The 25,092-nt window shown below is 46.9% G+C and overlaps 1 protein-coding gene across 1 annotated transcript in view; it reads left to right on the top strand.

Annotated features, from left to right (window-relative positions):
* The first annotated feature begins 1,680 nt into the window (after positions 1 to 1,680).
* LOC139060570 (luc7-like protein 3) overlaps positions 1,681 to 25,092 on the top strand; it is a 42,947-nt gene continuing 19,535 nt past the window's right edge. Inside the window, exons 1-2 of the mRNA XM_070539718.1 lie at positions 1,681 to 1,975; positions 2,786 to 3,114. Coding sequence (XP_070395819.1) covers positions 1,681 to 1,975; positions 2,786 to 3,114 — 624 coding nt within the window. The remainder of the gene's footprint in view (positions 1,976 to 2,785; positions 3,115 to 25,092) is intronic.

Below are 25,092 nucleotides of genomic sequence, written 5' to 3'. Positions count from 1 at the left end.
ACATACAACCATTAAATGTGCTCGAATACAGGTCTCAGCCCCCTAGTGCGTTCCCAAGAAAGAAAATATTATTACGAACTTGCGTCGAACACACATACTCAAAGTTCACGATAACGCGCAAGTAACTACGGCCGAATAATGTCTACTGTATGGAATATTACTGCGAAATGAGAACGTTCAATGAATCAGGGGTTTGTTGCAACGCGATCTCTAAATTAATTGGTCACACAGTCCAAATGAAAAATTGAAAGTGTAACGAATTCCTCCTACGCGTTTGAAATAAAAAGCAGACTGCAATTGGCTCTTAGAAAGTGCTGTAAATTATTTAGTTTCTATTCTCTGTTTTCACTTGTGCACGTATTCCTTAACTTTAATTGGTAAATTTTAGATACTTTTATTGGAGTTCGGAACGGGCAACAAATTTACGAAAGGTTTGGCTTCTTTCTTGGAATTTCGGCGCGCAATCTTGGTCGCTCGTTCTCTGCGTTGCGCACAACGGCAGCTGCAAGCTTTCGCCTGAAACAATAAGATAGTCTTAAAAAAGTACTACATTTCATATTTTCTTGTCACGCAATAACATTCAGCGTCGACGATGCCTGTTTCACTTCAAACATCTCGCATGCATAACAAGGCCGTGTGCGGTCGCCGCAATGAATTCCCTGTCGTGAAGAGTTTATTTTTCTATTCGTGTATTTGCCGTTTCTCCTTGGACTATAGAAGAAAGCGCTTTTCAAAAATGCCACTTGCGCTCATCGCTCATCGTACACGGAGACTTGGACGCTACCCTGATCTTTGTTCTTGCCTTTGTTGTCACCTTTGCCATTTTTGTGCATCTGAGGCGATCAGTTAAGGTCGCAAAAATTGTCCATAGGACAGCATACCTTTCACACGTTTAACGAAATACGTTGAGAAATCGCCGCTCCGATTCATATAGGCTGTGAAAAGAAAGCGACGTCAGAAGTTTGCAAGATACCAAAGTACTTGTGTTCCAGCCGTAACAGTTCTCGCGTGTTGACGTTTTACGTAAACCTATTATATTGCACATAACCAAATTCTCACGATGCGAGGACTTTGGAGGGGTTGGAACGCAACAAATCATTATTGCTGTAAAGCGCATTTAATTTCAAACACGCGTGAGAAGCAGGGAAGATTTAAAAAAAATCGTGAACAGAAACTTTGACGTTGGGGGCTTTCACAACGAGACGGCATATCAAAAGGGGTACGTTATCAAACGACCACTCCATTAAGAGGACACTAAGGACACAAATTATTTAAGTTGCATTAGTAAATTGCAGTTCCCACAATGCCAAAACAGCCTTCTCTTACCGTGAGAGGAGGCTTGGCGTAAGACAGAAAAGACGCAAAACACGAAAGAGGGGTGGCGGCGTCGCGGATGTAAACCGCGTCTGTTCGGGAGTTCAATTTTATTGCTAACGATGGGTTATTATATTGCGTCCCAAAGCAGCCAATGATTGAACTTAGTGGAACGCCAGGTGGCGCCGAGGAGTGCAGACGTGTTCGCATCGGCTCTGTCAAAATCTTGCCTAGTAGCGGTCAAGATCATGTGACCACCACGGAATTCGCAGGATTTGTGTAGGAAGACACCAGAAACGCGCTGATACCCCCTTTTTTGACAAGTGGACCCGGTTTCTTCCAAGAAGATAAGACCACCGCCCGAGCATGCCGGCCCGCCACGCTAAGCCTAACGGCGTAGCGGAGCGCGGACCCCCGGCAGTCAGCTCCCGGCCCAAGCGTAGCGCCGCCACGGCCCAACTTCCAACGGACAACGACCCGAAAATAGCCCAGGACACCATGGACACGGATGACCAAGCCATCGAAACCCAAGCGGCATCTGCGGCCGACGCTGAAGAGGACTTCCTCTCGCCTGACGAGGTGACACAGGGGGAATCAACCAGCGACGCCGACGAAAACGAGGAGAAAGACACAGCAAGGGAAGACGACGAAGCCAAGAACGGTCAGTGGCAACTTGCACTATCTTTGCGAGAACGAAAAGGTTTAAGAAAACAATTGCGAGCAGCCACTGATGACAGCGGAGCTCGAGGCGACGGTGAGGGCAACAGCAGCTGCGTTGCCAGGGCGCCTGCAGGAGAGCGAGCTAAACGCGGCGTTGCGTCTATAAGAGCCCGACGGCGAACGCGCGCGGCGCCGCTGCCCAGAAATGACATGAAAATTATCATGCGTCCCAAGCCAGGGCTAGTTGTAAAAGAACTTAAAATCTACGAAGTTGCGCGAGCGATAGAGCGTGCAAGCGGCGACCCGGAGACCTGCAGGAGCGATAAATTTTTGCTTCGCCTCCGCAACGGGTCAAACATAATCATTGTAAGTACCCCATACGAACAAGTGGCGGAGAAGATCGTGAAGATCAAAACGCTGGAGCTCAATAGCACTAAACATCCGATGAACACCTACATAACCACCCCTGAAGGGTACCTTAAAGGAGTGGTACACGGACTGGAACGCGAAACCCCAGAAGAGGAACTTTTAAGTCATCTCCGAGTGCGCACTCAAGGAGTGACAATCGTCCAAGCCCGGATGCTCGGCAAGTCTGAAACCGCAGTGATAACGTTCGATGGACCGATAGTGCCACGCTTCGTCTACTATTACGGTGGCGAAATGCCATGTGTGCCTTATCAGCCCACAAGACAATACTGCAAACTGTGTAAAAGCAAGGGACATAGAACGGACGTTTGTCCAACGCCCACGGCAAAGGCGTGCAGCAATTGTTGGCTAAGGGACCCTCCTGAGGACCACACCTGTGATCCAGAGTGTGCCCTGTGCGGGGGGGCTCATCCCACGGCGGCATCGGAGTGCACCAAGAAACTCAAACGGGTCCCCCAAAGGGGGAGGCCACCACTGTCGCAACGTCTACGCCGACCGCAAGCCAACGGAATCCTCAAGAGACGCTGGTTCAGCACGGACCGTGAGGACTCTGCATCACCAGTTGGGGCCCGTTCCAGGTCCCGATCCAGTTCCCGATCCAGGTCCAGCTCCCGAGACCGCTCCAACTCCAGGGACAGTGGCCAAGAGAGGGGCCAAACAACAAAACAACAGCAGAAGAGCAAGAAGACTGTGAACAAAGAAGGCAAAACCAAGGTGAGCTGGGCAGCAATCGCCTCCCAACCCCCACACCAAACAACACAACTCACACGCCTAGAACGCGAACTAGAGCTAATGCGAGTGCGAATAGGAGACCTAGAAAGAGAAAATAGGCAATTGAAAAAGAAACAAATGCAGCAACCACAACGAGAACCTAAACCAGTCCAGACAGGACAGCAAGGACAAAAACTACCGAATTTAGAAGGCGACACCGTAATTACCTTATCGATATTGAAAGAAACCATAAAAGAAGTTATACCCACAATCGTAGAGCAGGTGATGATTCAGGTAGATCGAAAACTAGAAGCTCTGGACAAGAAAATCCAGGCACAACAAATAGAATTTACGAAAGCACTGAGAAAACATGCCACAGGCAGCAGCATAAGAGAAAAGGCAGAGAAAGTATACAACAGGCCAGGCTTGTCTTCCATGACCCAGGTGACACACAATGCCTAAACATCAAAAGCACGCTTCCGAAGAGTGCGAAATATGGCAGTGGAACTGCCGCGGGTTCTGGCGTAAAATGGGACAACTGTCGCAGCTGGTGATGACACAAAACAGATCACCAGCTATCATTGCATTGCAAGAAGCCGGAACAAACCCAAAATTACAGGGATACGAAACCTTCAATACCGAAGGTGAAAACTGGAAGGTCGCAACATTGGTGGACAAGAAAGTAACGGCAATATGTCACAAATCCATAGAAGGAACGGACATTCCGCATATAATAACAGAAATCACATATAAAGGCACCAGAGGAAAGAGTGCCTTCATAATTAATGTCTACAGCCCGCCGAGTCAGAAAAGAGCAACGTTCGACAAAATATTTCAAGAGGCTGCAAAAATGACGAAGGGGAGACCTCTAGTGATAGTTGGGGATTTTAATGCCAGGCATTCAAGCTGAGGGTATCCAACCCAGAACAATAAAGGCAAAAATATCATGGGACAAATAGAAGCGCTCGGCATGACACTTCTAACAGACCCTGCAATGCCAACAAGAACAGGGAATAGTATCTCCGCAGACACAAGTCCGGACTTAACAATAACCAAAAATTGTCCAAATGCGGAGTGGTGCAACACCCTCGAAAATCTAGGCAGTGACCATTGCATTATAAGCACCACGATCCGCACAGCTCAAATCCGCAAACAAATAGGTACAGCTAAAATAACAGACTGGAGGGTGTACAGAGAATTACTTAAAGAACATACCACGGACATAAATGATTTAGATAATTGGTGCGAATGCATACGAAATATAAAGCAGAAACATACCAAAACCATCACCAGGACAGACAAAACACCTGAAGTGGACCCTCACCTATTGCATCTGTGGGATGCAAGACGAAGCCTGACCAAAAGATGGAAGCGACAGAAATGCAACCGCAAACTCAAAATGAAAATCAAAGAAATAACCCAGAAGGCCGAGGAATATGCTAATCAACTTACTACAGCCAACTGGGAACGCTTCTGCGGATCACTTAATGGAACCCTAGGGACGGCAAAAACGTGGAACATCCTCAGAGGAATGATTGACCCGCTCAAAACCAGACGCGAAGGACAAAAGAACTTGGAGAGATTGCTACACTCGTACCCAGGCACAAAAGAAGAACTCCTACAGGCAGTCCATAGAAAATGCTTCGGTAACAAAGCCGCGATACCCCCATACCAAGCTGATTACATCGGACACCCAAACCCAGAAATGGATGAACTCTTCACGGTAGCAGAAGTTACAGCAGCAATCGCCAGTACAAAATGGAACACAGCGGCAGGGGCAGACCAAATATCAAATGCCATGATTAGAAACATGAATGATGAAGCCATAACAGCCCTTACGAACTTTATAAATGATCATTGGGTCAAAGGAACGATACCACAGCAATGGAAACACGCTGTGATAATCATGATTCCAAAACCAGGGAAGAAATTTACTTTAGACAACCTTAGGCCCATCTCTCTTACATCATGTCTAGGAAAGGTGTTCGAAAGATTAGTAAACACTAGACTCCAACGTCATCTTGAAGAAAACAACTTAATGCCTGATACCATGTTTGGCTTCAGACCACATCTGTCAACACAGGACATACTCCTGCTTTTAAAGGAGGAAGTCTTAACGAACGTCCCCAAGGCCGGAGAACACATTGTCATGGCTGTCGACATAAAAGGGGCCTTCGACAACGTAAGTCACAAAGGGATACTGGATGGACTTGCAGAGACCAGCTGCGGTCAAAGGACGTACCAGTACATCCGAAGCTTCCTCAACCAGAGAACAGCAGTTATAAAAGTAGGAAACGATGAATCTGAAGTCATCCATCCTCCCAACAAAGGAACGCCACAGGGTGCGGTGATTTCGCCTACACTCTTCAACATAGCCATGATTGGACTAGCTAAAAAACTTCAAGAAATCCCCGACGTCCACCATTCCCTATACGCGGATGATATAACGATATGGATAACCAAGGGCAACTTGGGAGAGAAGGAGGAAAAGCTCCAATTGGCAGCCAATATAATAGAAAACTATACGCAACAAAGAGGACTCCAGTGCTCTGCGGAGAAGTCAGAACTCATTCGCCTCACAAAAACAAAAAAACAAAGAACTGACCCGAGACTCAAACTCGAGATCAGGCTGGATGGGAAAATTATTCCTGAGAGGTCAATAGTAAGAGTGTTGGGGATGTGGCTGCAATCTAATGCCAGATGTATACACACTTTAAACACGATCAGAAAAACAACGCAACAAATTAATCGGATGATAGCCCGTGTGGCTCATAATCGGACAGGAATGGGGGAACAAGACACCCTCAGACTGGTGAAAAGCCTGGTCATCAGCAGACTAATGTACTCCCTTCCTTACCATACCATGAACAGGGAGGAAGAAGAAAAGGCTGATACAATAATAAGGATGGCATATAAGACAGCCCTGAGGTTGCCACGCAACACTTCAAATGAGAAGCTTCTAGCCCTCGGCCTCCACAATACATTTCAAGAGCTGGCTGAAGCCCAACTCATAGCGCAGAGGAGTCGATTGGCGCAAACGACAGTCGGCAGAGCTCTTCTTCTAAGAGTCGGCCTTGGAGGATGCATACAAATACACCAAAACGCCAAAGGTCTACCCTGCCAGATTAGAGATTTGTATGGGGTATCACCAATACCACAAAACATGGATCCGACATTACACGCAGGAAGGAGAAAAGCTCGAGCAGAATACATAGACAAAACAACAAAATACTTGGACACTGCACGATTCACGGATGCTTCACCATATCGGGCCAACGCAAAGAACATGGTGGCAGTTGTCGTAAACCGTAAAGGGAAAATCACGGCCTGTGCTTCGGTTTCCCGAGCAACCATTTTAGAAGCCGAAGAGATAGCCATCGCCTTAGCTATACGAGAAGGCATAGAGCGCAATGCTCCACTAACAATAGTCACAGATTCTCAGGCCGCATGTAGAAACTATCAGAGGGGACAGATCAGCGCGAGGGCACGCCGGATACTTACCGAAATCAACAGAGACCTTGACGTCAGGTATACCCAAACGATAACATGGGCCCCGGGACACGAGGGTGTTACTGGGAACCTCCATGCAGATGAGGTGGCTCGAGGTTTTACTAATTGCCGAGCTGCCCATGGCAACATGGTGGAGGACCCGACACCCATCGATCCAAGTTCTAAAGCGATCTTGCAACACTACAGGGAAATCAGAAGGCTCTACCCAGCCCCGCATAGGAACCTTTCAGCCATGGACTCAGCGACGTTACGCAGGCTCCAAACAGACACATACATAAACCTACATAAACTGCATATATACTACCCAACAGCATACAAGGACATATGCCCGTGGTGTGGGAGCACACCAACGCTCTACCACATCACATGGGAGTGCACAGCTCACACAGAAGAACAAGAAGATAATAATACGAGAGCGAGGTGGGAGGCATTGCTATCCAGCTCCGCCCTTGGGGATCAGCTCAGGCTCGTCCGCAGGGCAGAAAGGATGGCGAGGGCCAGCGGTGCCTTGGAATAGGGGCCCGACCACACGGCGTTACCCCGTTTTAGGGGCAACGAAGTTCTTTCTCCGAATAAAGTTTTGTTCTTCTTCTTCTTTGAACTTAGTGAGTTTCAATGGCGTTTTACTGAGCCACAACGGCCCGAATACGAAAGTTTCTTTTGAAATCTACGACGTCACCCTGCCTTACCGGTGCTGCGGTTTGGGTGCGAGAGAGAGAGAGAGAGCAATGACAGGAAAGGAACGGAGGTCCCTACCCTACAGTGGGGGTGGGGGAAGGGCGAATAGAGAGAGGAAAAAAGGAGAGAGTAAGCACTGAAAGCGTGTGGGAGTATGCATAGGGACATAAACGGTCTCTTAAGCCGGTGCACTTGAAGTATTGTACTAGTGCACGAATCGCTTTTCGTGCCAGTGGCGAGTGTAGCCACGGCCTGAGTATATTTGACTCGGTGAATGGTCTTGAGTCCCGTCGGTGTAAAGTTGCCCGCAGAGAGAGGCGTTGTACATCGTAGCGAGGGCAGGTACACAATAGGTGCTCGATGGTTTTTTTGCACCCACAGGAGTCGCACACTGGGCTCTCGGCCATTCTCATACGATAGGAGTAGGCGTTCGTGAACGCCTTTTCCAACCACAAGCGTTATGGATGGATTGTTTCGCCGCGAGAAAGGCTAGATGGCAGTTGTAGCCGTAGCGTGGGGTCCAGTTTATGCAATCGGCAATTGAAGGCACTTGAACTCCAGAGATCTTGTGACTTTTTGCGTGCAAGTAGGCCAAGTTCCCTGGCAGCGTCCGACCTCGCCAAAGGTGTTGGTCGCGTCTGGCTATCTTCGTGGGCAGACCGGGCAGCCTTGTCAGCAGTGTTGTTGCCGACGATGCCCCAGTGAGCTGGAATCCATTGAAAGATAATGTTGTGCCCTCTTTCCAGAGCAAGGTGGTGCACTTCCGTGTTTTCAGATATCAACTGCTTGAAAGTTATGTGATGTAAAGCAGACTTGATAGTGTGAAGAGCTGCCTTAGAGTCACAAAATACGGACTCCTTATCGGCTTTAGCCTGTCTTGAAAATATTGATGACAGCCAACCACACGCACGAATAACATACGCAGTACTGAACAGTTTAACTGAGGCTAATGGAAGGAAACATGAAGTGATATTACAGTGGGTCTCGGGCCATGCTGGTATAGCAGGCAACGAACTAGCGGACTCATTGGCAAAATCAGCCCATAAAGATGCGGAAATCGAACTCATCCCTTTATCACCAATGGACACAAAACGGGCATTGAGAGTACTAAAGAAACACTTGTGTGTGTCAACATGGTTTAATGAAAACACTAAGGAATCAATCCTTTACGAAGTAGACCCTGAACTCGAATACCAGCTGTATATACAACTTTCTAAAACTACCGATACACTAATTCATCGACTGTGCCTTGGGACAGCATACGCCAAACATTTCCTACACTGCATCAAACGGGCTCCTGCTCCTGCTTGCTCCTGTGGCCACGACGATGAGGATGTTCGCCATCTACTCCTCGAATGCCCCATATACGAGTTGCAAAGACGCCAGCTAGAACAAGAGCTACACTCCAGTGATCCTCACCGGCCTTTCTCACTCGCAAAATTGCTGGGCTCATGGCCATCGAAAATAGCACAGCGAAAAGCATTGAACGCACCTAAGCATTTTTATGAAGACACAGGCATCCTTAACAAAAACCAGGTATTGCACTGAATAATCACACAATGTCACTATAACGTTCTTCTATTATTTGTAATTATTAGTGTTTGTATATTATGGTGTTATACATTTTTTGTGCTTGAATTATTTTAACACTGTGTAATTCCTCATCTGTTTATATGCTCATCGAAGTCTACATCACGGCCGTTTGTGTGTGTGTGACTTTGTTTACGAACTCATTGTTGTGCAACTTGCATTTGACTTTTATACTGTTATGTTCATGGGCGTATAGGACTGTGCTGTGGCTTTCTGACAGTATGAAGTGATTTCTTTTCATTTTCCTACATATTTTTTATATTGTTGTTTCCGCTATGTGAAAAAGAGTAGCCGTCACCATTATAAGGTGACTACGTCTCTTTCTATTATTTTCATTTCAATAAAAAAAGACCCATTTGTCTGTCGGCTTTTCGGTGACGTACGTCATAGCGGCATGTAGAGTTGCAAGTTCTGCCGACGTAGATGTAGTCAAGTGTGACAATTTGAATATAACTGTAACCTGCTTAGCTGGAACGACGAATGCAGCAGTTGAGCTGGTAGGTGAGTTCGAACCACCGGTATATATATGTATTGCGGTCATGATACGTCTAGTAATAGGTGCGTAAGTTGCTTCAGAGCTGGCGATGGGAGATTGGCCTTCCTTTTAATTCTGGGAATAGCAAAATTCACTTGAGGATGTCGCAGGCACCACAAGGGAGATGAAGGCTCTGCCGCCACCCGCCGTGGTTGCTCAGTGGCTATGGCGTTGGGCTGCTGAGCACGAGATCACGGGATCGAATCCCGGCCACGGCGGCCGCATTTCGATGAGGGCGAAATGCGAAAACACCCGTGTACTTAGATTTAGGTGCACGCTAAAGATCCCCAGGGGGTCGAAATTTCTGGAGTCCTCCACTACGGCGTGCCTCATAATTAGAAAGTGGTTTTGGCACGCAAAACTCCATAATTTCAAGGCTCTGCCGCCGGTGTATAAGATGACGGTATGCATTCTTGATGAGCCCTAAACACTGTTGAAAAGGTCTCTCGAGGTCTCTCAGCTGGTAGAGAGGCTAAATGATGGTCGGGGATCCTTGACAAATGGGGAATGTGCTCTCTGAGAGAGTCGACAGCTACGTGTATCTTGATCATATGGTCTTCCGCGATGGCAATTGTCGCTGCCGTTGAGGTGCACCGAGGCAGCCCTAAACACGTGCGTAGGGCTTGACATTGAATGCTCTGCAAAGCGCGAATGTTCGTCTTGCATGTATGGGACAAAACTTGTAGACTGTAACATAGGAGTCCGAGAAACAGTACCCTGCGCAGGTAACCTAGAGTGCGATTAGCATTGATGGTGAATGTTTTACATGATCATGCCATGAAAAGTTATTTGTTAGGTAAACACCGAGATATTTACAGGAATGGAATTAATTCTTTAGGAAAAGAGTAAAGACTGGTGTACGTTGGGAAGTTGTCATGCTTTTGCATTTACTAGCATTTAAATTCATAAATCAACTGTTGTACCAATTAGAGATAGCGTCAAGGTCGCACTGCAAGAGAAGGTTATCGTGGGGGTTAGTTATTTGACTATGAGGAAATGGTTGAGGAAATACATTCGGTAAGGTCATTTATATATATTAAGAATAATAAAGGGGTGCTATTGCGCTTTGTCTAGCATGCCCTAGCTCATATCGCAACAACGCCCACAGGAAAGTGACTAAGTAGCGCAAGAATGCGCATGTCTATTCTATAGGCGGAGAAAAAAGAAAGAATGAAAGGGTACTATGAACTGACAATCACACGCGTATCCGAGTCGAGGCGACGTCGTTTCTTTTGTGTTCATTTCAAATGCTCGTGTTTACAGCGCGTCGTGGCAAGGTTGTTACGAGCACGCTTCCTGTCGCTCAGTCCGCTTCCGTCCGGGTCTCGTTCAGTGCGCACAGTGGAGAGAGAGAGATAGAAACGTACGCGTCTATATATGCGCAAACACTTGACACTTGCGGCGACATTTTGTTTTCTCGATTCGCGCTTTGAACAGCGGGTGTCCGCGCCACGCTGTTTGCAATTGCCGGACAGCTCTTTCGCTTCTGGGTGCCACGCGAGTCGCATGAAAGAATAGCAAACTGGCCGGAGAAAGGCGCAAAAATGATTTCTTCCATTTGCCCGCACGCGCGGGAGGCGTGGTTCTCGGCCAATTTTCGTTCTTTTCGGGACGCCGAATTGCCATTCCTACGCATGGCTATCTGAACCCCTGGGCGCACGGCTCGTATTATGCAGCCGTTGAGCGACCGATTTGCCACCGAGCAGTGAATGCATTACGCCCGGAGAGATCGACAGCCGCTGCGTCCATCGTGGTACGTGGCACTCGGTAATCAACTTTCGCACCCAGTGAAGGGGTTTCAGTCTCAGGCCAATTATCACTCCGGCGATTATTCATCTCTCATCAATCGCTGCATGTGGAGGACCGCTCAGGAGGTTCGCGGAAAATGTCGCGGGATGACAGGAACAATGCCGCCAGTGTTTGAATGCTAGGTAATCGTGAGGTTTGGGTGCGACTACGGACAAACTTCGAGAAAAAATTAGGTACAATGTAGAACAGAAAGTGGCAAGTTAGCAAACAAGCAGAGAAAAGCCGCTTCTTATAAGCTAACGGCTACATATATGTGTACATTGTTGTGGAAGCTTTTAGCTATACGATATTAAATACCTGGTGCTTTAGGGGAGGTTGGCACAAGAATTCTATGACATGCTGTAGAGATTAATAAACAGGCAGTTTTCGCCGCTGTATTAATGGTGGAAGCCTCTGGGATTTCTGCTAACTCACTATTTTTCCAAAATTAATATATTACCTCCGTAATAGGCAACTTCACGGGTGCACGTTGTATAGTAGCATAATTAATTGCAACCAATGCAGTAAGTATATTTCTCGATTAAAATTCTTCAGACAACTACCAGTTTAAGACAGCGGTTTTCGCATGTGCGGTGAAACAAACTTATGTTGCACGTATTGACACTTACGCATTAGGCACAGTACTACGAAACATTTTGTAGTACCACTAAAGTACGAATGTTTCCGGATTGGCTCTAACGGAACGTTTCATGAAAAAGCATGTATTCTTAAGCCGTGACTGAATTATACAGGGTGTTTTTTTAACTGCACCAAATTTTTAAAAATTGCCTGTGGCAGATAGCACAATTCTAATCCTTGATCTGAATTACTCGATCAGGCAGCGATTATTTCTACAAGAAATCAAAATACTTAAATGTATAATTAACATAATAACGTTAACTAACTTTTTATTGTTTTGATTACGGCCCTATTTAAATCTACGAATTATAGCCGGTGACTGCGCAAGGCGTATCGGAACGAAGTGTCCGGCGAAATGCATTGGCGTTCCAGTTACTTTTTTAAAGAAAACGCTATTTATTCATTCAAGCACAAAAGTAACTGGAACACCAATGCATTTCGTCGGACAGCTTGCAAATCAATATCTCGAAACTGGTACACTGCTGAAAATTCGTTCCAAGTGAATACACCTTGCAAACTCACCGGCTATAATTCGTAGATTAAAATAGTGGCCGTAATGCTATTAGACAGTTTATTAACGTAATTATGTTTATTACTTAATTAAGTATTCTGATCTATCGTAGAGGCAATGGCCACCTGATCGAGTGATTTAGATCAAGGATTACAATTGTGCTATCTGCCACAGGCAATTTTAAAAAATTTGGGATAATTAAAAGAAAGACCCTGTATAGCGCAACTACGTCGCGTGAATAAGTTACATATAAAGAAAGCAACATTAAGAAAGGGGGCTAACCGAGGGGCCCGATATTTATTAATAAAAATACAAGAAGCCAACAAACAAAGGCACTAAGGACAACACAGGGGAAATTAATTGTACTTAGTAATTGAATTAAAGAAATGATAAACTAATGGACATGAAAGTGGATGACAAAACAACTTGCCGCAGGTGGGTAACGATCCCACGTCTTTCGCATTACGCGTGAGATGCTCTACCAGTTGAGCTACCGCCGGCGCCGTTCTCCCATCCCCTTTCTGAGGTATTTATGCGTTACTACTAGAACTAACCCTGAGAGTGTTAGCCAGCGCCATCAGTCACAAGCCTTGGCTCCGGTTGTGGAACATCCTTTCTGCTGCAGGCGTCACGACTACGTGACCTTTTTGGGTGAAGGCGACTGGTCAATAAACCCACACGTGCTTCTTGAAGGCATCAATATTGCCGGATTCGAAACCCTCGTTTAATGAACGAGAAGAAAGGGGGTTAGCCGAGGGGCCCGATATTTATTAATCCCAATGTAAGAAGCCGACAAACAAGGACACCAAGGTCAACACAGGGGAAATTACTTGTACTTACTAATTGAATTAAAGAAATGACAAATTATTCGTTAAACGATTAATGGATATAAAAGAGCAGATGCACTTAGTTAATTAACAAGCTTATAGGGGTTATCAAACAATTCCTGACCCGCCGTGGTTGCTTAGTGGCTATGGTGTTGGGCTGCTAAGCACGAAGTCGCGGGATTGAATCCCGGCCACGGCGGCCGCATTTCGATGGAGACGAAATGCGAAAACACCCGTGTACTTAGATTTAGGAGCACGTTAAAGAACCCCAGGTGGTCCAAATTTCAGGAGTCCCCCACTACGGCGTGCCTCATAATCAGAAAGTGGTTTTGGCACGTAAAACCACATAATTCATTTGTTAAATTTCTTAACAATTCCTGGCATACACTGACTCGTAAAGTGAGCAGCCTGAAAAATGCCTCATATTTCTTAAACACGGCGCAGGACGTGGTGGGGCTGAGGACTGCTGCGTGTAGTGGCGTGCCAACTAGTTCTCAGTGAAAATGTAACGTCTGTGGTAACTAGTCTGGGTCTGAATTCAGGGTGTCGAACCGAAGAAAAAAAATGCCGGTTCAATTCGGGCTCGTCTTCGGCACGCACCGATTTTGTTCCTGTTCAGGAGAAATAAAAATTTATAACGGTTCGCGAAGCGTTCGGCACAGTAAACGTTATACTGGCCTATAGGCGACACGCTGAACAGGGCTTTCGACGTCTGCGAATGACGAGAGAGAGAGAGAGAGAGAGAGAGAGGAAAGGTAGGAAGGCTAACGAGAGGTGAGTCTCCGGTTTGCTACCCTGCACTGGGGTGGGGGATATAGGGGTTGTAAAGACAACAAAGAGCGAGAGCCCATGCTCAAGAGTTGTAAGGAGGCGGAATAAATGAGCTCGCTGGTACATGGGATACAGAATTCGATATTTTTGCATGTACATCAAAGAAGTTTAATGTTGTACATCCACAGCAGGCATACACATAAAAACGGTCGCCTTAGGCAGTGTCGTCGCCAGTGTGTGCGGCGCGTGGTAAGGCGCCTCGACACGTCCATCCCTGGGCTCCCACTTTCCCGCGTTTCTTTTTATTGTCATCCATGCTTAGTACAGGCAAAACAGTAGAAATGTACTGGGATATTCGAGCGACAAGATTTTCGAATCCAATCCAATACGAGTATTCGCGAAAAATGACCGTTCAATATCGTATGGAATATTGAATATGTCAAATTTAAAGCAAAGTTAAATGAAACGTAATAGTTGCTTTCTCTCGATTTTACAAATATCTTGCTGGCGCTGGTCACGTTTGCCTGGTAAGCGAAATGGGATGCGCCCTGAATTCTGATCACACACACACACAAAAAAAGAAAGACCTGAGTAAGAGGATGTTTAATTTGACTACGATACACGAAAGCACTGTTGCGCTCCTGTGCACCTCACGGTTCTCGAGGGTAGCATTGAACACTCAGAATTACGAAGGACAGCATGCTTCGTAGAAGAGTACCAATCATGATACTAATTGCGACAAACACAGGTGCTCACCACCGAGGCTGAATCCAGGCGGAACTCACGTTACAAAGAAAGAAAGAAAGAAAGAAAGAAAGAAAGAAAGAAAGAAAGAAAGAAAGAAAGAAAGAAAGAAAGAAAGAAAGAAATGAAGATTGACCGAGCGCTGAGCAGGAGATCATGATAACTTGATAACTGAACCAACCAAACTCGGCGCTCGATTCAGCGCCCACCGTCCTCGCTTTTCGCGACGGCGTCAATTTCGTAGGGTCTGGCAATGTCTGACCTTTATCACGAGAGTGAAAGTGATCGCTTACAAGGCATACACTACTCGCACGGCAAAAATGCTTCGCGCTCGCTAGCGATGCTCCCGCCCCTACTTCCCTTCTTTCCTTTCTAAACAACTTCCTCATTTTGGGGCAGTGCGAAGGGTGGAGCAGCTTGGAGAACGGACAGCAGTGGAGAAACGGGTGGTGAGGTGGAAGTGTGTCGCGGGTGTTATGTGGAGGCCGTACGTCTAGTGGCGTCTACTTATGCTGCCGGCGCTACGATAAAACTTCGGTGCTTCGGGCTGACGCCAGAGGAGTGTACGTAAAACTGGCATGTGTGTATTGTGTGCGTGTGGGGAGGGTGCGGGGTTGCATTGACCTTGGAGATTCAGCGTAGGTCCAGGCGTTGAGATACCGATAACGTGTACAGCGGGCACGCGGTTCCGTGCTGACTCCTTTTTCGTCTGTGTGCACTCGTTCGACGCCACGATGCGTTCCGCTTAGATGTACTTCTCGCGTTGGTGCCATCGCCTCAATTTCAGCAATGGCTTTTCCAGCGGAGCTGCTACGGTTTTCACAAGTGCATTTCGTGCCGACAGAAAACTCCGCCCATCTGTGCGTCGCCGAGCCACGCAACCTCCTCGCATCGCACACGTGCGTAGGTCGCAGTCTCGCCGCGGCATGCGTGCGCTTCCCTCTCCCCAGCCGAGGCGGAGCAAGTGTTCGCTTAGCCGTGACGTCACTGACATGCTAGAAAGCTCCGAGCAGCCGGCGCGCGTGCACAGCTACCTTGGAGCGAGCGAAGAAAGGCAAGACAAAGGAGCCGCCTACAAGGAAGCTCGTCGCGCGGCTCAGCCGGACTACCCGATCGACGAAGGAGAGTTGATCCCGCCTTGAAGACGACCTTCAATAGGCTTAACTCTGCCATTCGACGCCATACGAACAAGCTCTGTAGGTCGCAGTGGGCGTCCTTCTGCGCTAGCTTGACGGTTTTCTCACCGATGACGAGGATTTGGCGAGTCATTGGCAGTCTTGCTGGTGATTCTCGTCCTAGTAAACCTTTTGAAGCGCTTGCACTGCGCAAGCAGAAACCTCTCATGTGCTTGGCAGAGGAATTTGCAGATGCATTTGTCAGTGCAAGTTCAGGAATTCCTCCCTGCACTCCACCTGCAACATCTACGTCTGTGATGGACGCCCCGTTTACACTTCGAGAGCTACAGACAGCACTCAGCGGCCTGCGGCGTCGATGTGCACCAGGTCCTGACGGCATCACCAACCAGATGATGCAGAACCTACCTCTGGAACACCGAAAGATGCTTCTAAGCTATCTCAATCGAGTGTGGGAGACTGGCGACGTTCCTCCTTCATGGAAAGTGGCTCGCGTTGTCCCAGTGCTGAAGCCCGGCAAAGAAATGACAGACTTGGCCTCGTATCGTCCTGTATCACTGACGTCGTGCGTGGCTAAGCTTATGGAGAAGCTGGCAAGTAAGCGTTTATCTTGGTGGCTCGAAGATAGAAGGGCTCTGCCAACATGCATGACTGGATTCCGAACAGGTTTAAGCGCGCAAGACAGCGTCTTGGACTTGATAAGCCATATTGAACATCATAGAGCTTTCGGCCTTTCAACACTAGTTATTTTCCTAGACGTATCAAAGGCTTATGATACCATCCTTCAGAGCTCAATACTAAACAGTTTGCAGGCCATGGGCGTACAGGGCTATCTTCTGCGCTTCATTCACTCATTTATCAGTGATCGGAAAATTCAAGTGCGGTTAGGAAGTGCCACAAGCACCGAAAGGGTGGTATCGCGAGGTGTACCTCAAGGAAGTGTTCTTTCCCCAACGGTCTTTAACGTTGCAATGGCTGGTCTTCCCGCTGAAGTGCAAAAACATTGCAGGCATGTCCATATGTCGATATAAGCGGACGACATCTGTCTTTGGTTAACCGGATATCAACACAAGCGTTTAGCTCTGATAGCTCGACAGGCATTACTTTCAGTTCAAAATTACCTTCAAGGTGTGGGGTTGACTCTCTCGGTGGAAAAATCTGGCTTCATAATGTTGCCAGGTAGAGGAAGAAGGTATGCGCGGCTGAAGATAGACCTTAATCAATCTTGTCTTCGACAATTTAAACACAAGCGCTTTTTGGGCGTCATTATCGACTACCGCCTACAGTGGCGACGAGCTGTGGACTCGGTTGTGACATCGATATCTTCGACTTATCGATATCTGGAACGACTTGAGCTTCTGCACAGAAAGGGCCTAAGAAGGGCTCTTGGCGTTCCGCAGACTGCTCCTAACAATGCAGTACTTTATGAATCTCTATCGAGACCTCTTAGCTTAGTCGCTTCACAAAGGTTATTGATGCAAATTGGCCGCCTCAAACAGACGGCAGCCGGCCGAGCCCTTCTACAGCGCCTTCGAAAGAGATCCGAGTCCCGAGCGTACTTGGCCCTTAATACTCTTAGTTACCTGGGTCTTGACGCTAGAGGTCGAACTAAGAGGTCGAAACCACCTTGGTCTTTCGCGAGCCTCGATAGTTCGTTGGCTCGTTCGTGCTAAGCGGAGTTCTCCTTTGGCAGCAACACGTTCGCTCGTACTGGAACATCTTGAAACGGAATATGCACGTCATCTTCAAATTTTTACTGATGGCTCTGTGGACAAGGTCAGAGGATCTAGTGCAGCTGCTTTTCACATTCCCTCTTTGAACTTTGATTGGTCCGTTCGCTTCACTGCAGTCGTGTCCTCCACAACGGCCGAAAGCGTTGCCATTGAGGCAGCTCTCAAAAAGCTACGGTTTTGTACGCCTCAACCTGTGGTCATTCTTACAGATTCGAAATCCGCCCTTCAAAGGTTAGAGCACGGATTCCCTACTGATGCCTTATCTCTAAGCTCCCTACGTTCGGTGCAAAATCTCAGTGTCAAAGGCTTCTCCATACGATTCCAATGGGTGCCATCACACATAGGTATCATAGGCAACGAGATGGCGGACAGCCTCGCCCATAGAGCGCTGTCTGGGAATCCTTCAAGAAAAGTGCCTCAAGAAGACGGGATACTCTTCAGAGAAGCGGTGTCGTGCCACTTCAGTTCTTTGTGGAGCTCACCTCACAAGCCATGTGTGATCAAGGGTCTCCAAAGAAACCAAGCAACCTTACTGCTCCGCATTCGCACAGGCTCTGCTCGTACCCCTGCGTGGATGTTTAAGACTGGCCTGGCGGTATCGCCATTATGTTCAACGTGTGGTGTGTGTGGTGACATAGAACATTACCTAATGTGCTGTACAGTGTATAACGCGGAAAGGAGGGTGTTATTGGGGTCCCTCAAGAACACAGGACTTCCTCACAGTTCGCTTCAGGACATAGTTTTCCCGCGCGGGAACCGGTTGTGTAGGAAGGAGGTCTCTCGCCTTTTGTTAAATTACCTACAGGACACGGATTTGGCTTCCACATGGTGAACTGAGGAGTGCACATTTGTAATTGTGAGGTCCGTGTCGGATTACGTGATTTAATTATTTTAAGTGTCGCTATGGTGGAGCAATTGCCGGCAGCAACTGCAAGGCTAATCCCACCAGTAGCCTACAACAACTCAACTCAACTCAACTCAACCTTGATCCCGCCATCGCCCCGAGGCCGCCGCCGACAAACGCCATCGCCGAGCCGAGGATCCCGAGTAGCCAAGCGATGCATAACTTCGCAAGACTCAGCAGAACCTACCAACACTTAGTATGAACCTATCCGCGGGTCATGTATAACCTCGCAAAATTTAGCAAAGCCTAGCAACACTTAGCAAAAGCCGGAACTAACCCCACTGTGACCCAGCCTTGCACCACTATGCAAACTGCCCACTTTAATTTTTTTTTTTCGAAAATGAGCACTCGTGAAACAGCCGAGGTACCTTGATTAGAAGGAGTAAAGACGTTTTTATCTACAACGTGCAATTTTATTTATTTATTTTCAATACAATGGTTATAAATGTGCACATACAAATTGCGTGTCAATAAGCCAAACAAGGAACGCAAAGGAACAAGCTAAGAATACATAAAAAGCAAAACAAATGTAGATATCACTTGTCTAGCAACACAGATAATACATCATGAAAAGGACAGAAAATGCGAAAAAAGTAATAGTAAATGCCTTCACAAGAATCAGCACAGCTTACAAGAGTTGCAAAGCATATAATGTGAATAAGGCTGCGTTACTGATTGCTTGATATGGATTCTAACCGTGGTGTGAACTGAGATAATGAGTCTGCAGAAATGACTGAAGGATCGAGGCGATTCCATTCCCTTATCACGAGGGGAAAATAAGAGTACATGAATGCGTCATTATGGCATGAATATTCTGTTAAAGCGTGTACATGTTTATGTCTCGATGATCGTGACTGCGAAAAACATATGTATTTTGTTAGGTCTATCTTATAATAGTTGTGAATCAAGTTAAATAAAAATTTGAGCCGTGCTTGTTTCGCCCTTGATGATAGCGTCGGTAAAACCGATATAGCCGCAAGTTTAGTGGGTGAATCTGTGCGCTTTTACTTGTTGTGAATAAACCGCAGCGCTCTTCGGTGCACTTTTTCCACTTTCGTTATATGAGTTGTTGAGTGGGGAAACCAAATTGTGTTAACGTACTCCAAAACCGGTCTAACAAAAGTAGTATACGCGAGAAGCTTAGTCGACGTGGGTGCGAGGCGGAGACATCTTCGGAGATAAAATAGCTTGCGTAATGCCTTCGAGGTGACGTTGGCAATGTGCGCGTCCCATCTCAGGGTAGAAGTTAGAGTGAAAGTATTTATGCTGGTGAAATTTTGTTAGCATTGTGCCGTTAATAAAGTACAGAAACTCGTAAGGTCGTTTTTTTTTCTTGTTACCGTCATGCAAACTGATTCAGTTGTGTTTATCGTCATTTGCCATTTTTTGCCCCATTCATTTAGGTGGTCTAGTGAATTGCTAAACGAAACATGATCTCGTAGGCGTTAATCGTTTGGTAGATGATGCAGTCATCAGCAAACAGTTTGATGTTACAGTCAATATTTCTGGTTATGTCGTTCATGAAAATGAAAAATAACAGTGGCTCCAACACGGTTCCTTGGGGGAACCCTGATGTGACAGGCACTGTCGCTGATTCCGCATGCTGAAATAGTACGAATTGTGTCCGGTTTGTTAAGAAATCTATTACCCGGTCTAAAATTTCCCCATTCCCAATAAAACCTCGCAATTTTGTTAATAATTTACTGTGGCATACGCGATCAAATGCTTTCGAAAAGTCTAATAATATTATATCCCTCTGGATACAGTTATTGATGTTAAATGCGAGGTCATGCACAACTTCCGTAAGCTGCGTGACGGTTGACAATCCATGATGGAATCCGTGCTGGTGTGGCGTTAAAAAGTTGTGAGTGTCAAGAAAATTTGTTAGGTATTTAAGGATGATATGCTCGAGAATCTTGTAAGCGGTGCTAGTGAGAGATATTGGTCGATAATTAAAGGGCAATGAGGTATCTCTTGTTTTGTGTATTGGGATGATTTCCGCATTTTTCCAGTCGTCCGGTAAGGATGACTGTGATAGGGATTTTCGAAATATCAGGGCCAAGTATAGGCTGCACCATTCTGCGTATCTCTTCAGAAAATGATTTTGGATGCTATTTGATCCGCATGATTTTTGAGGGTCATGGTTGAACAACTTACGATTGGATTGGGCAGATACGGAGTAATTTTCAATTAATTATTACTAAACTGGCGGTGACTGAACTGTAGGATACGATACAACAAGCATCACATTGCATTAGAAAAATTGCGAATCCAATTTTCTCGTATGTAGCAAAGAAAGAAACCAGCGACCGGCATTTTGCTTCGTTTTCTACTACTTTAAAAAAAATGTACAAAAGCAGGGGGGTACATTGATGCTTCTGGACCATGATCAAGGACAGTTTGTGCTCAACACTGCGAGAGTCTTTCTTACGCAACTGCTCATGGCGTAGTCTTGCGCTTATTAAGCGCGAATGAAAAATTGGGGTGATGCCACGCACTGTGGGAATCCGATGTTATGCGAAGCATTTTGCAGGTACTTGGCTATTCAGCATTCTTTGGAGTTCCGCAAACCGCTACCAGATGCACCAACGTAGTTTGTTCAAACTATGTGTGCGTGGGCCCGAGCGTCCATGAGTGAGGACAGCAGCACGACGACAACCACGTCGAAGACGATCGCATGGCAGCAAAAGCCGTCAGTTCGACGCACTTATACAACATGACGATTGCTTGCTTCTAGATGAGTAGTGGGCGAGCTTGAGTGATGGATACATGGACTGTGACATAATCAGCAACTACATGTTATACAATCGTATACGGACCGACGGCTCTGTCATGCGTTGTATGTTAAAACGACGATGGCAGTTACACTCCGGCGAAGAAAGGCTCAAACGTGATTAACTTGGGCGATCATGAAGTCAGTACAACGTAGCAGCTTGTAGGTAGCGTAGGCTGCTACGAGAAAAAATGCTGGGGAAGTGGTCCGATCCCGACGATGGGAAGTATAACACGGCACTTCTACGCGCGAGGTGTCACAAGGAAAGACGAAGATGAAGTGCCACGTGGCGCATGCGCGGAATGCTTCAAGGGGCTGGCTGCCTTTGGAACAACAGAAGCATGCGTACGGTCATGGCCTAGTGGTCAGAGCAGCGGGATTGTGTGCTCCACGGCAGAGGTTGGATTCCACCATTGGTCGCACTTCACAACCTTTTTATTAAAGCTAGGCGAGTCGGGAGAAGTTGCACACCTACCGGCCGCAAAGTGCCAATACTGAGGCAAAGAATGCGTCGCATTGAAAGTCTAAATCCCGCATATCATGGGCCTATAAGGAACAGCAGGAATCTAAGAGCGCTGTATGCTGTTCCTGGAGGCGCCAAGCGTGGTTTGAAATCCGACTCGCAAAGAAAAAAAAATCGTGTGCCGCTTCAAGTCATTGTTACCGCGCATTGAAAAGTTGACTATAATCATTAGCGATCGCAGGATTATTGTTACTAGAAGTCCTGCTCATGAACCACCGTTTCAATATTCTTCTCCCAAGAGAACACCATCTTTCTTGCCTTCGGTCTATCCTGGCGTCTGCGTTTTACGGTCTCTCTAGGAATCGCAGCGAGCTGGTTTAATGGCTGAATTGGGAGCTTTAACAGAAACGGCAATTCTGCGGTGTCCATGAAAGAATGTTTTGGCCTCGGAACATAACTGACATAGTCGAGTTTACAAGTGCAAGTGTTGGGCAGAGCGACGCGGCACCTGTGACAATACGGTAACGCAGCGGCACAGACATCGCTGTCGGTGACTCTATCAACGAAACCGAGGTGTGGCCGGAATGGAAGGTGTTCTGTGGTGTTCTTGGAAGCGCGTCCTCGAACTCCCGTAGCAGTGTTGGCCGGAACGTTTCAGTCAGTGCCACCTGCATCCGTGCGGCGGGCACGAACCACTGCGGGAAACTCCAGCAGCGGCGGCAGCGATCGTTTACTCAACGAGTGGCGGGGCCCCGATTTATGACTTCGAGTGCGCACCACGGACTACAACTCTGCCGAGCGTCATCACCTGACGACTACGATGGTTGGTGGTGCTACATCACGGCGGCTGGAGGCGTTCCGGTACCTGTCTTGACCGTGGGACCATGGCTCTCGCTCGAGACCGCCACGAATGAATTGGAGACGACCCCGTGCGGCGGAGGTTTTCAGCATACCCTAGAAAAGTGTTTTGGGAGATGGATTTCGGAACGCGCTGAGTGCGTACCGAGCAATAAACGAACTGCATTTATCGCAGTTCACGTCTCCTTTCATCAGCGACATATCAGAACCGGTTTTCTGAGTTGCAGTGTGCGCCGGAGAAACGGTCTACCGAACATCATTGCAAGCCTCTCTAACTATGTGGGCGTACAGTTACCAGCACACACCTTTACAGACATACCTTACCAGTACTAACGCCCATTCTCGCACATAACGCAACTCGCGACTCTTAACGATCTGCCCGTGGGGTGCGCTGAATGAAAAAGTAATTTCGAAGAATCGCTTATCGATTGAGCACCCGTTTGCACCCTATATGCTTCAACTGTTTCGTGCCGAATCGGTAACCGATATTATTTTTTTTCGGTTGAGGTTCGGTACGGGCATATCCACGCTGTAAGCTGGTTCGGGAATAGTTTTCGGTTCGAGTTCGGGTTCGGTTCGACACTCTGATTATGATTGCCCTTTTCACCGTGGCAATGTGGCGGAATTTCGGGTAGGCATAGTCGCCTTTTTGTGAATAATGCGCCTACTTCCTCATCTTGTGGTAATCATTGCTGCAGCTTTTCATCTGGAACCCCCTCCAAGGAGGTATAAACGTCTTTATTGAAAATCAGACTCCAGAGAAAGGAACGAAAGTGTTGTGGTGCTCTAGTAGCAGCTCTGGCTGGCATGGGTTCCCGAGGTTGATCTCATTATGCCCGTTAGCTGAACATGGATTTCGGCATATGCCTCATAAGTTTTTGCCCCACATCAAGTCCTCGGGGATTGTCCACTGAAGTTACTCCTGAATTTAAGTAATTCAAAAGTTAGTTCAGCTCTTTGCTGGTGGCGATGAGTGCCTAACGATATTGTTTGATTCTCAATAATTGCGGTGAACTTGGTGACGGATTAAGAGCGCTTAGTGAAGAGCGCAGGAGAGTTTGATATTTCATGTTATTGAAGCGTTCCCCTTGTAGTGATCAGTTACTCTTCATTTTTATAGTACTACAAGCTAGAAACAAGTGGAAGGTGAAATGAATTTGCTCTGCTAACTGTTTTTCGAGGGGGTTATGCATGAAAATAGAACACAGTTTTCGAGCTAGTACACATGTTTAATATTATGATGAGTCAATTATACGTAATGGTTGAAAGTTCCTTATCATGAGTAAGAATTCAAGAACCATAAAAGCTGCACTTGACGAAACATACTGTAACGTTGCCGTTGAGTCATAAATTGGTATGTAAGGATACAAAAATTGCTTCCACGTGGAAGGTCATAATATTTACTGGTGACTTTTCAGCAGTGGAATTCGAACGCATGACCTCCCGCATTGAAGCTGCGGAGCCATAGCCATGGCATTTCAGGTTGCTGTTGCATCATGTCCGAAACTCAGCCTATCGTATACACTGCGACACGACGTGAATGTTTAAGTTCTTAGAACTAAATACTGTATGCCTTAAGAACAAATGACAAAGAGAATTTGTTGTCTCTGAAGTTTAATTGTGTTCGATATCATGCTAGATTTCAGACTATGGACGCCGGCTTTCCGGCAGCCCATTTGTCCAAACCTTCGTCGCTTCACCAAGACACAACAGAAAGCGAATCCCTAAGGTTCTATCAGCACTGTTCTCTGTGGGGTCTGTTCGGAAGAAGTGCCACAGCCCCAATTTGCCGCAAAGCACCGCTGGAATGCTTCTGCTGCCGACGAGCCAACCCTAAATCTGCGGTCGAGTTGGAGTTTGAGTTGGATCTAACTATACTCGCGCCGAGCTTTGCCCACCTCATATTTATGGCCTCGCGGGTCAGCGAGATTTCATTCTCCCTTTGAAGTTCAGCAACTGTCATTCTAATAGACGAAGTGTTTGCAGGACAGGAGTGCTTGTACCTGGCAGTGTGAAAAATTGGGAATCGTTTTCGTCGCAACATTTTTGACCAATTTTGAAGGACAAGTTTTTTTTTTCTGTCTACAGCAGGAACACGTGAGATGAGTGTAGAGCGCACTTTTTTTGCCAGAGGCCAAGAAACGTTCACAAGCATATGCCGCCACATTTGGTGGCATATGAAATGCGAGCGCCTGCGTCAGTAATGGCCCGCTGGCAGGCTGGAAAGACGAGCGCATCGACCGTATACAGTGCTGAAGCGGCTTTTTGGGCGAGTGCACGTACCAGTAAAATTAAGTGTGCTCGCCTGTCCAGCAGTCGCCGCATTACATTCTTGAGTGGGGACATTTCGCCGACAACTCTGCCTGAACAGAGTAGAGTGGCACCGAGGAACTCGACCGTCTCGAGCTGGGTGCGGGTGCGGCAGGCGCGGGGCCTACAGCAGCTGCAAGCTAGTAACGGAATCCCCTTGCCACATAAGCTTAATAGTTTCAGGTACTTTTGCACTTCACTAAAGTAAACATAT

Source organism: Dermacentor albipictus, chromosome 1, assembly GCF_038994185.2.
Source record: "Dermacentor albipictus isolate Rhodes 1998 colony chromosome 1, USDA_Dalb.pri_finalv2, whole genome shotgun sequence".
NCBI classification, from domain to species: Eukaryota; Metazoa; Arthropoda; class Arachnida; order Ixodida; family Ixodidae; genus Dermacentor; species Dermacentor albipictus.
Note: the sequence above shows the minus strand (reverse complement) of the source record. Positions and strands in the feature narration are given on the sequence as shown.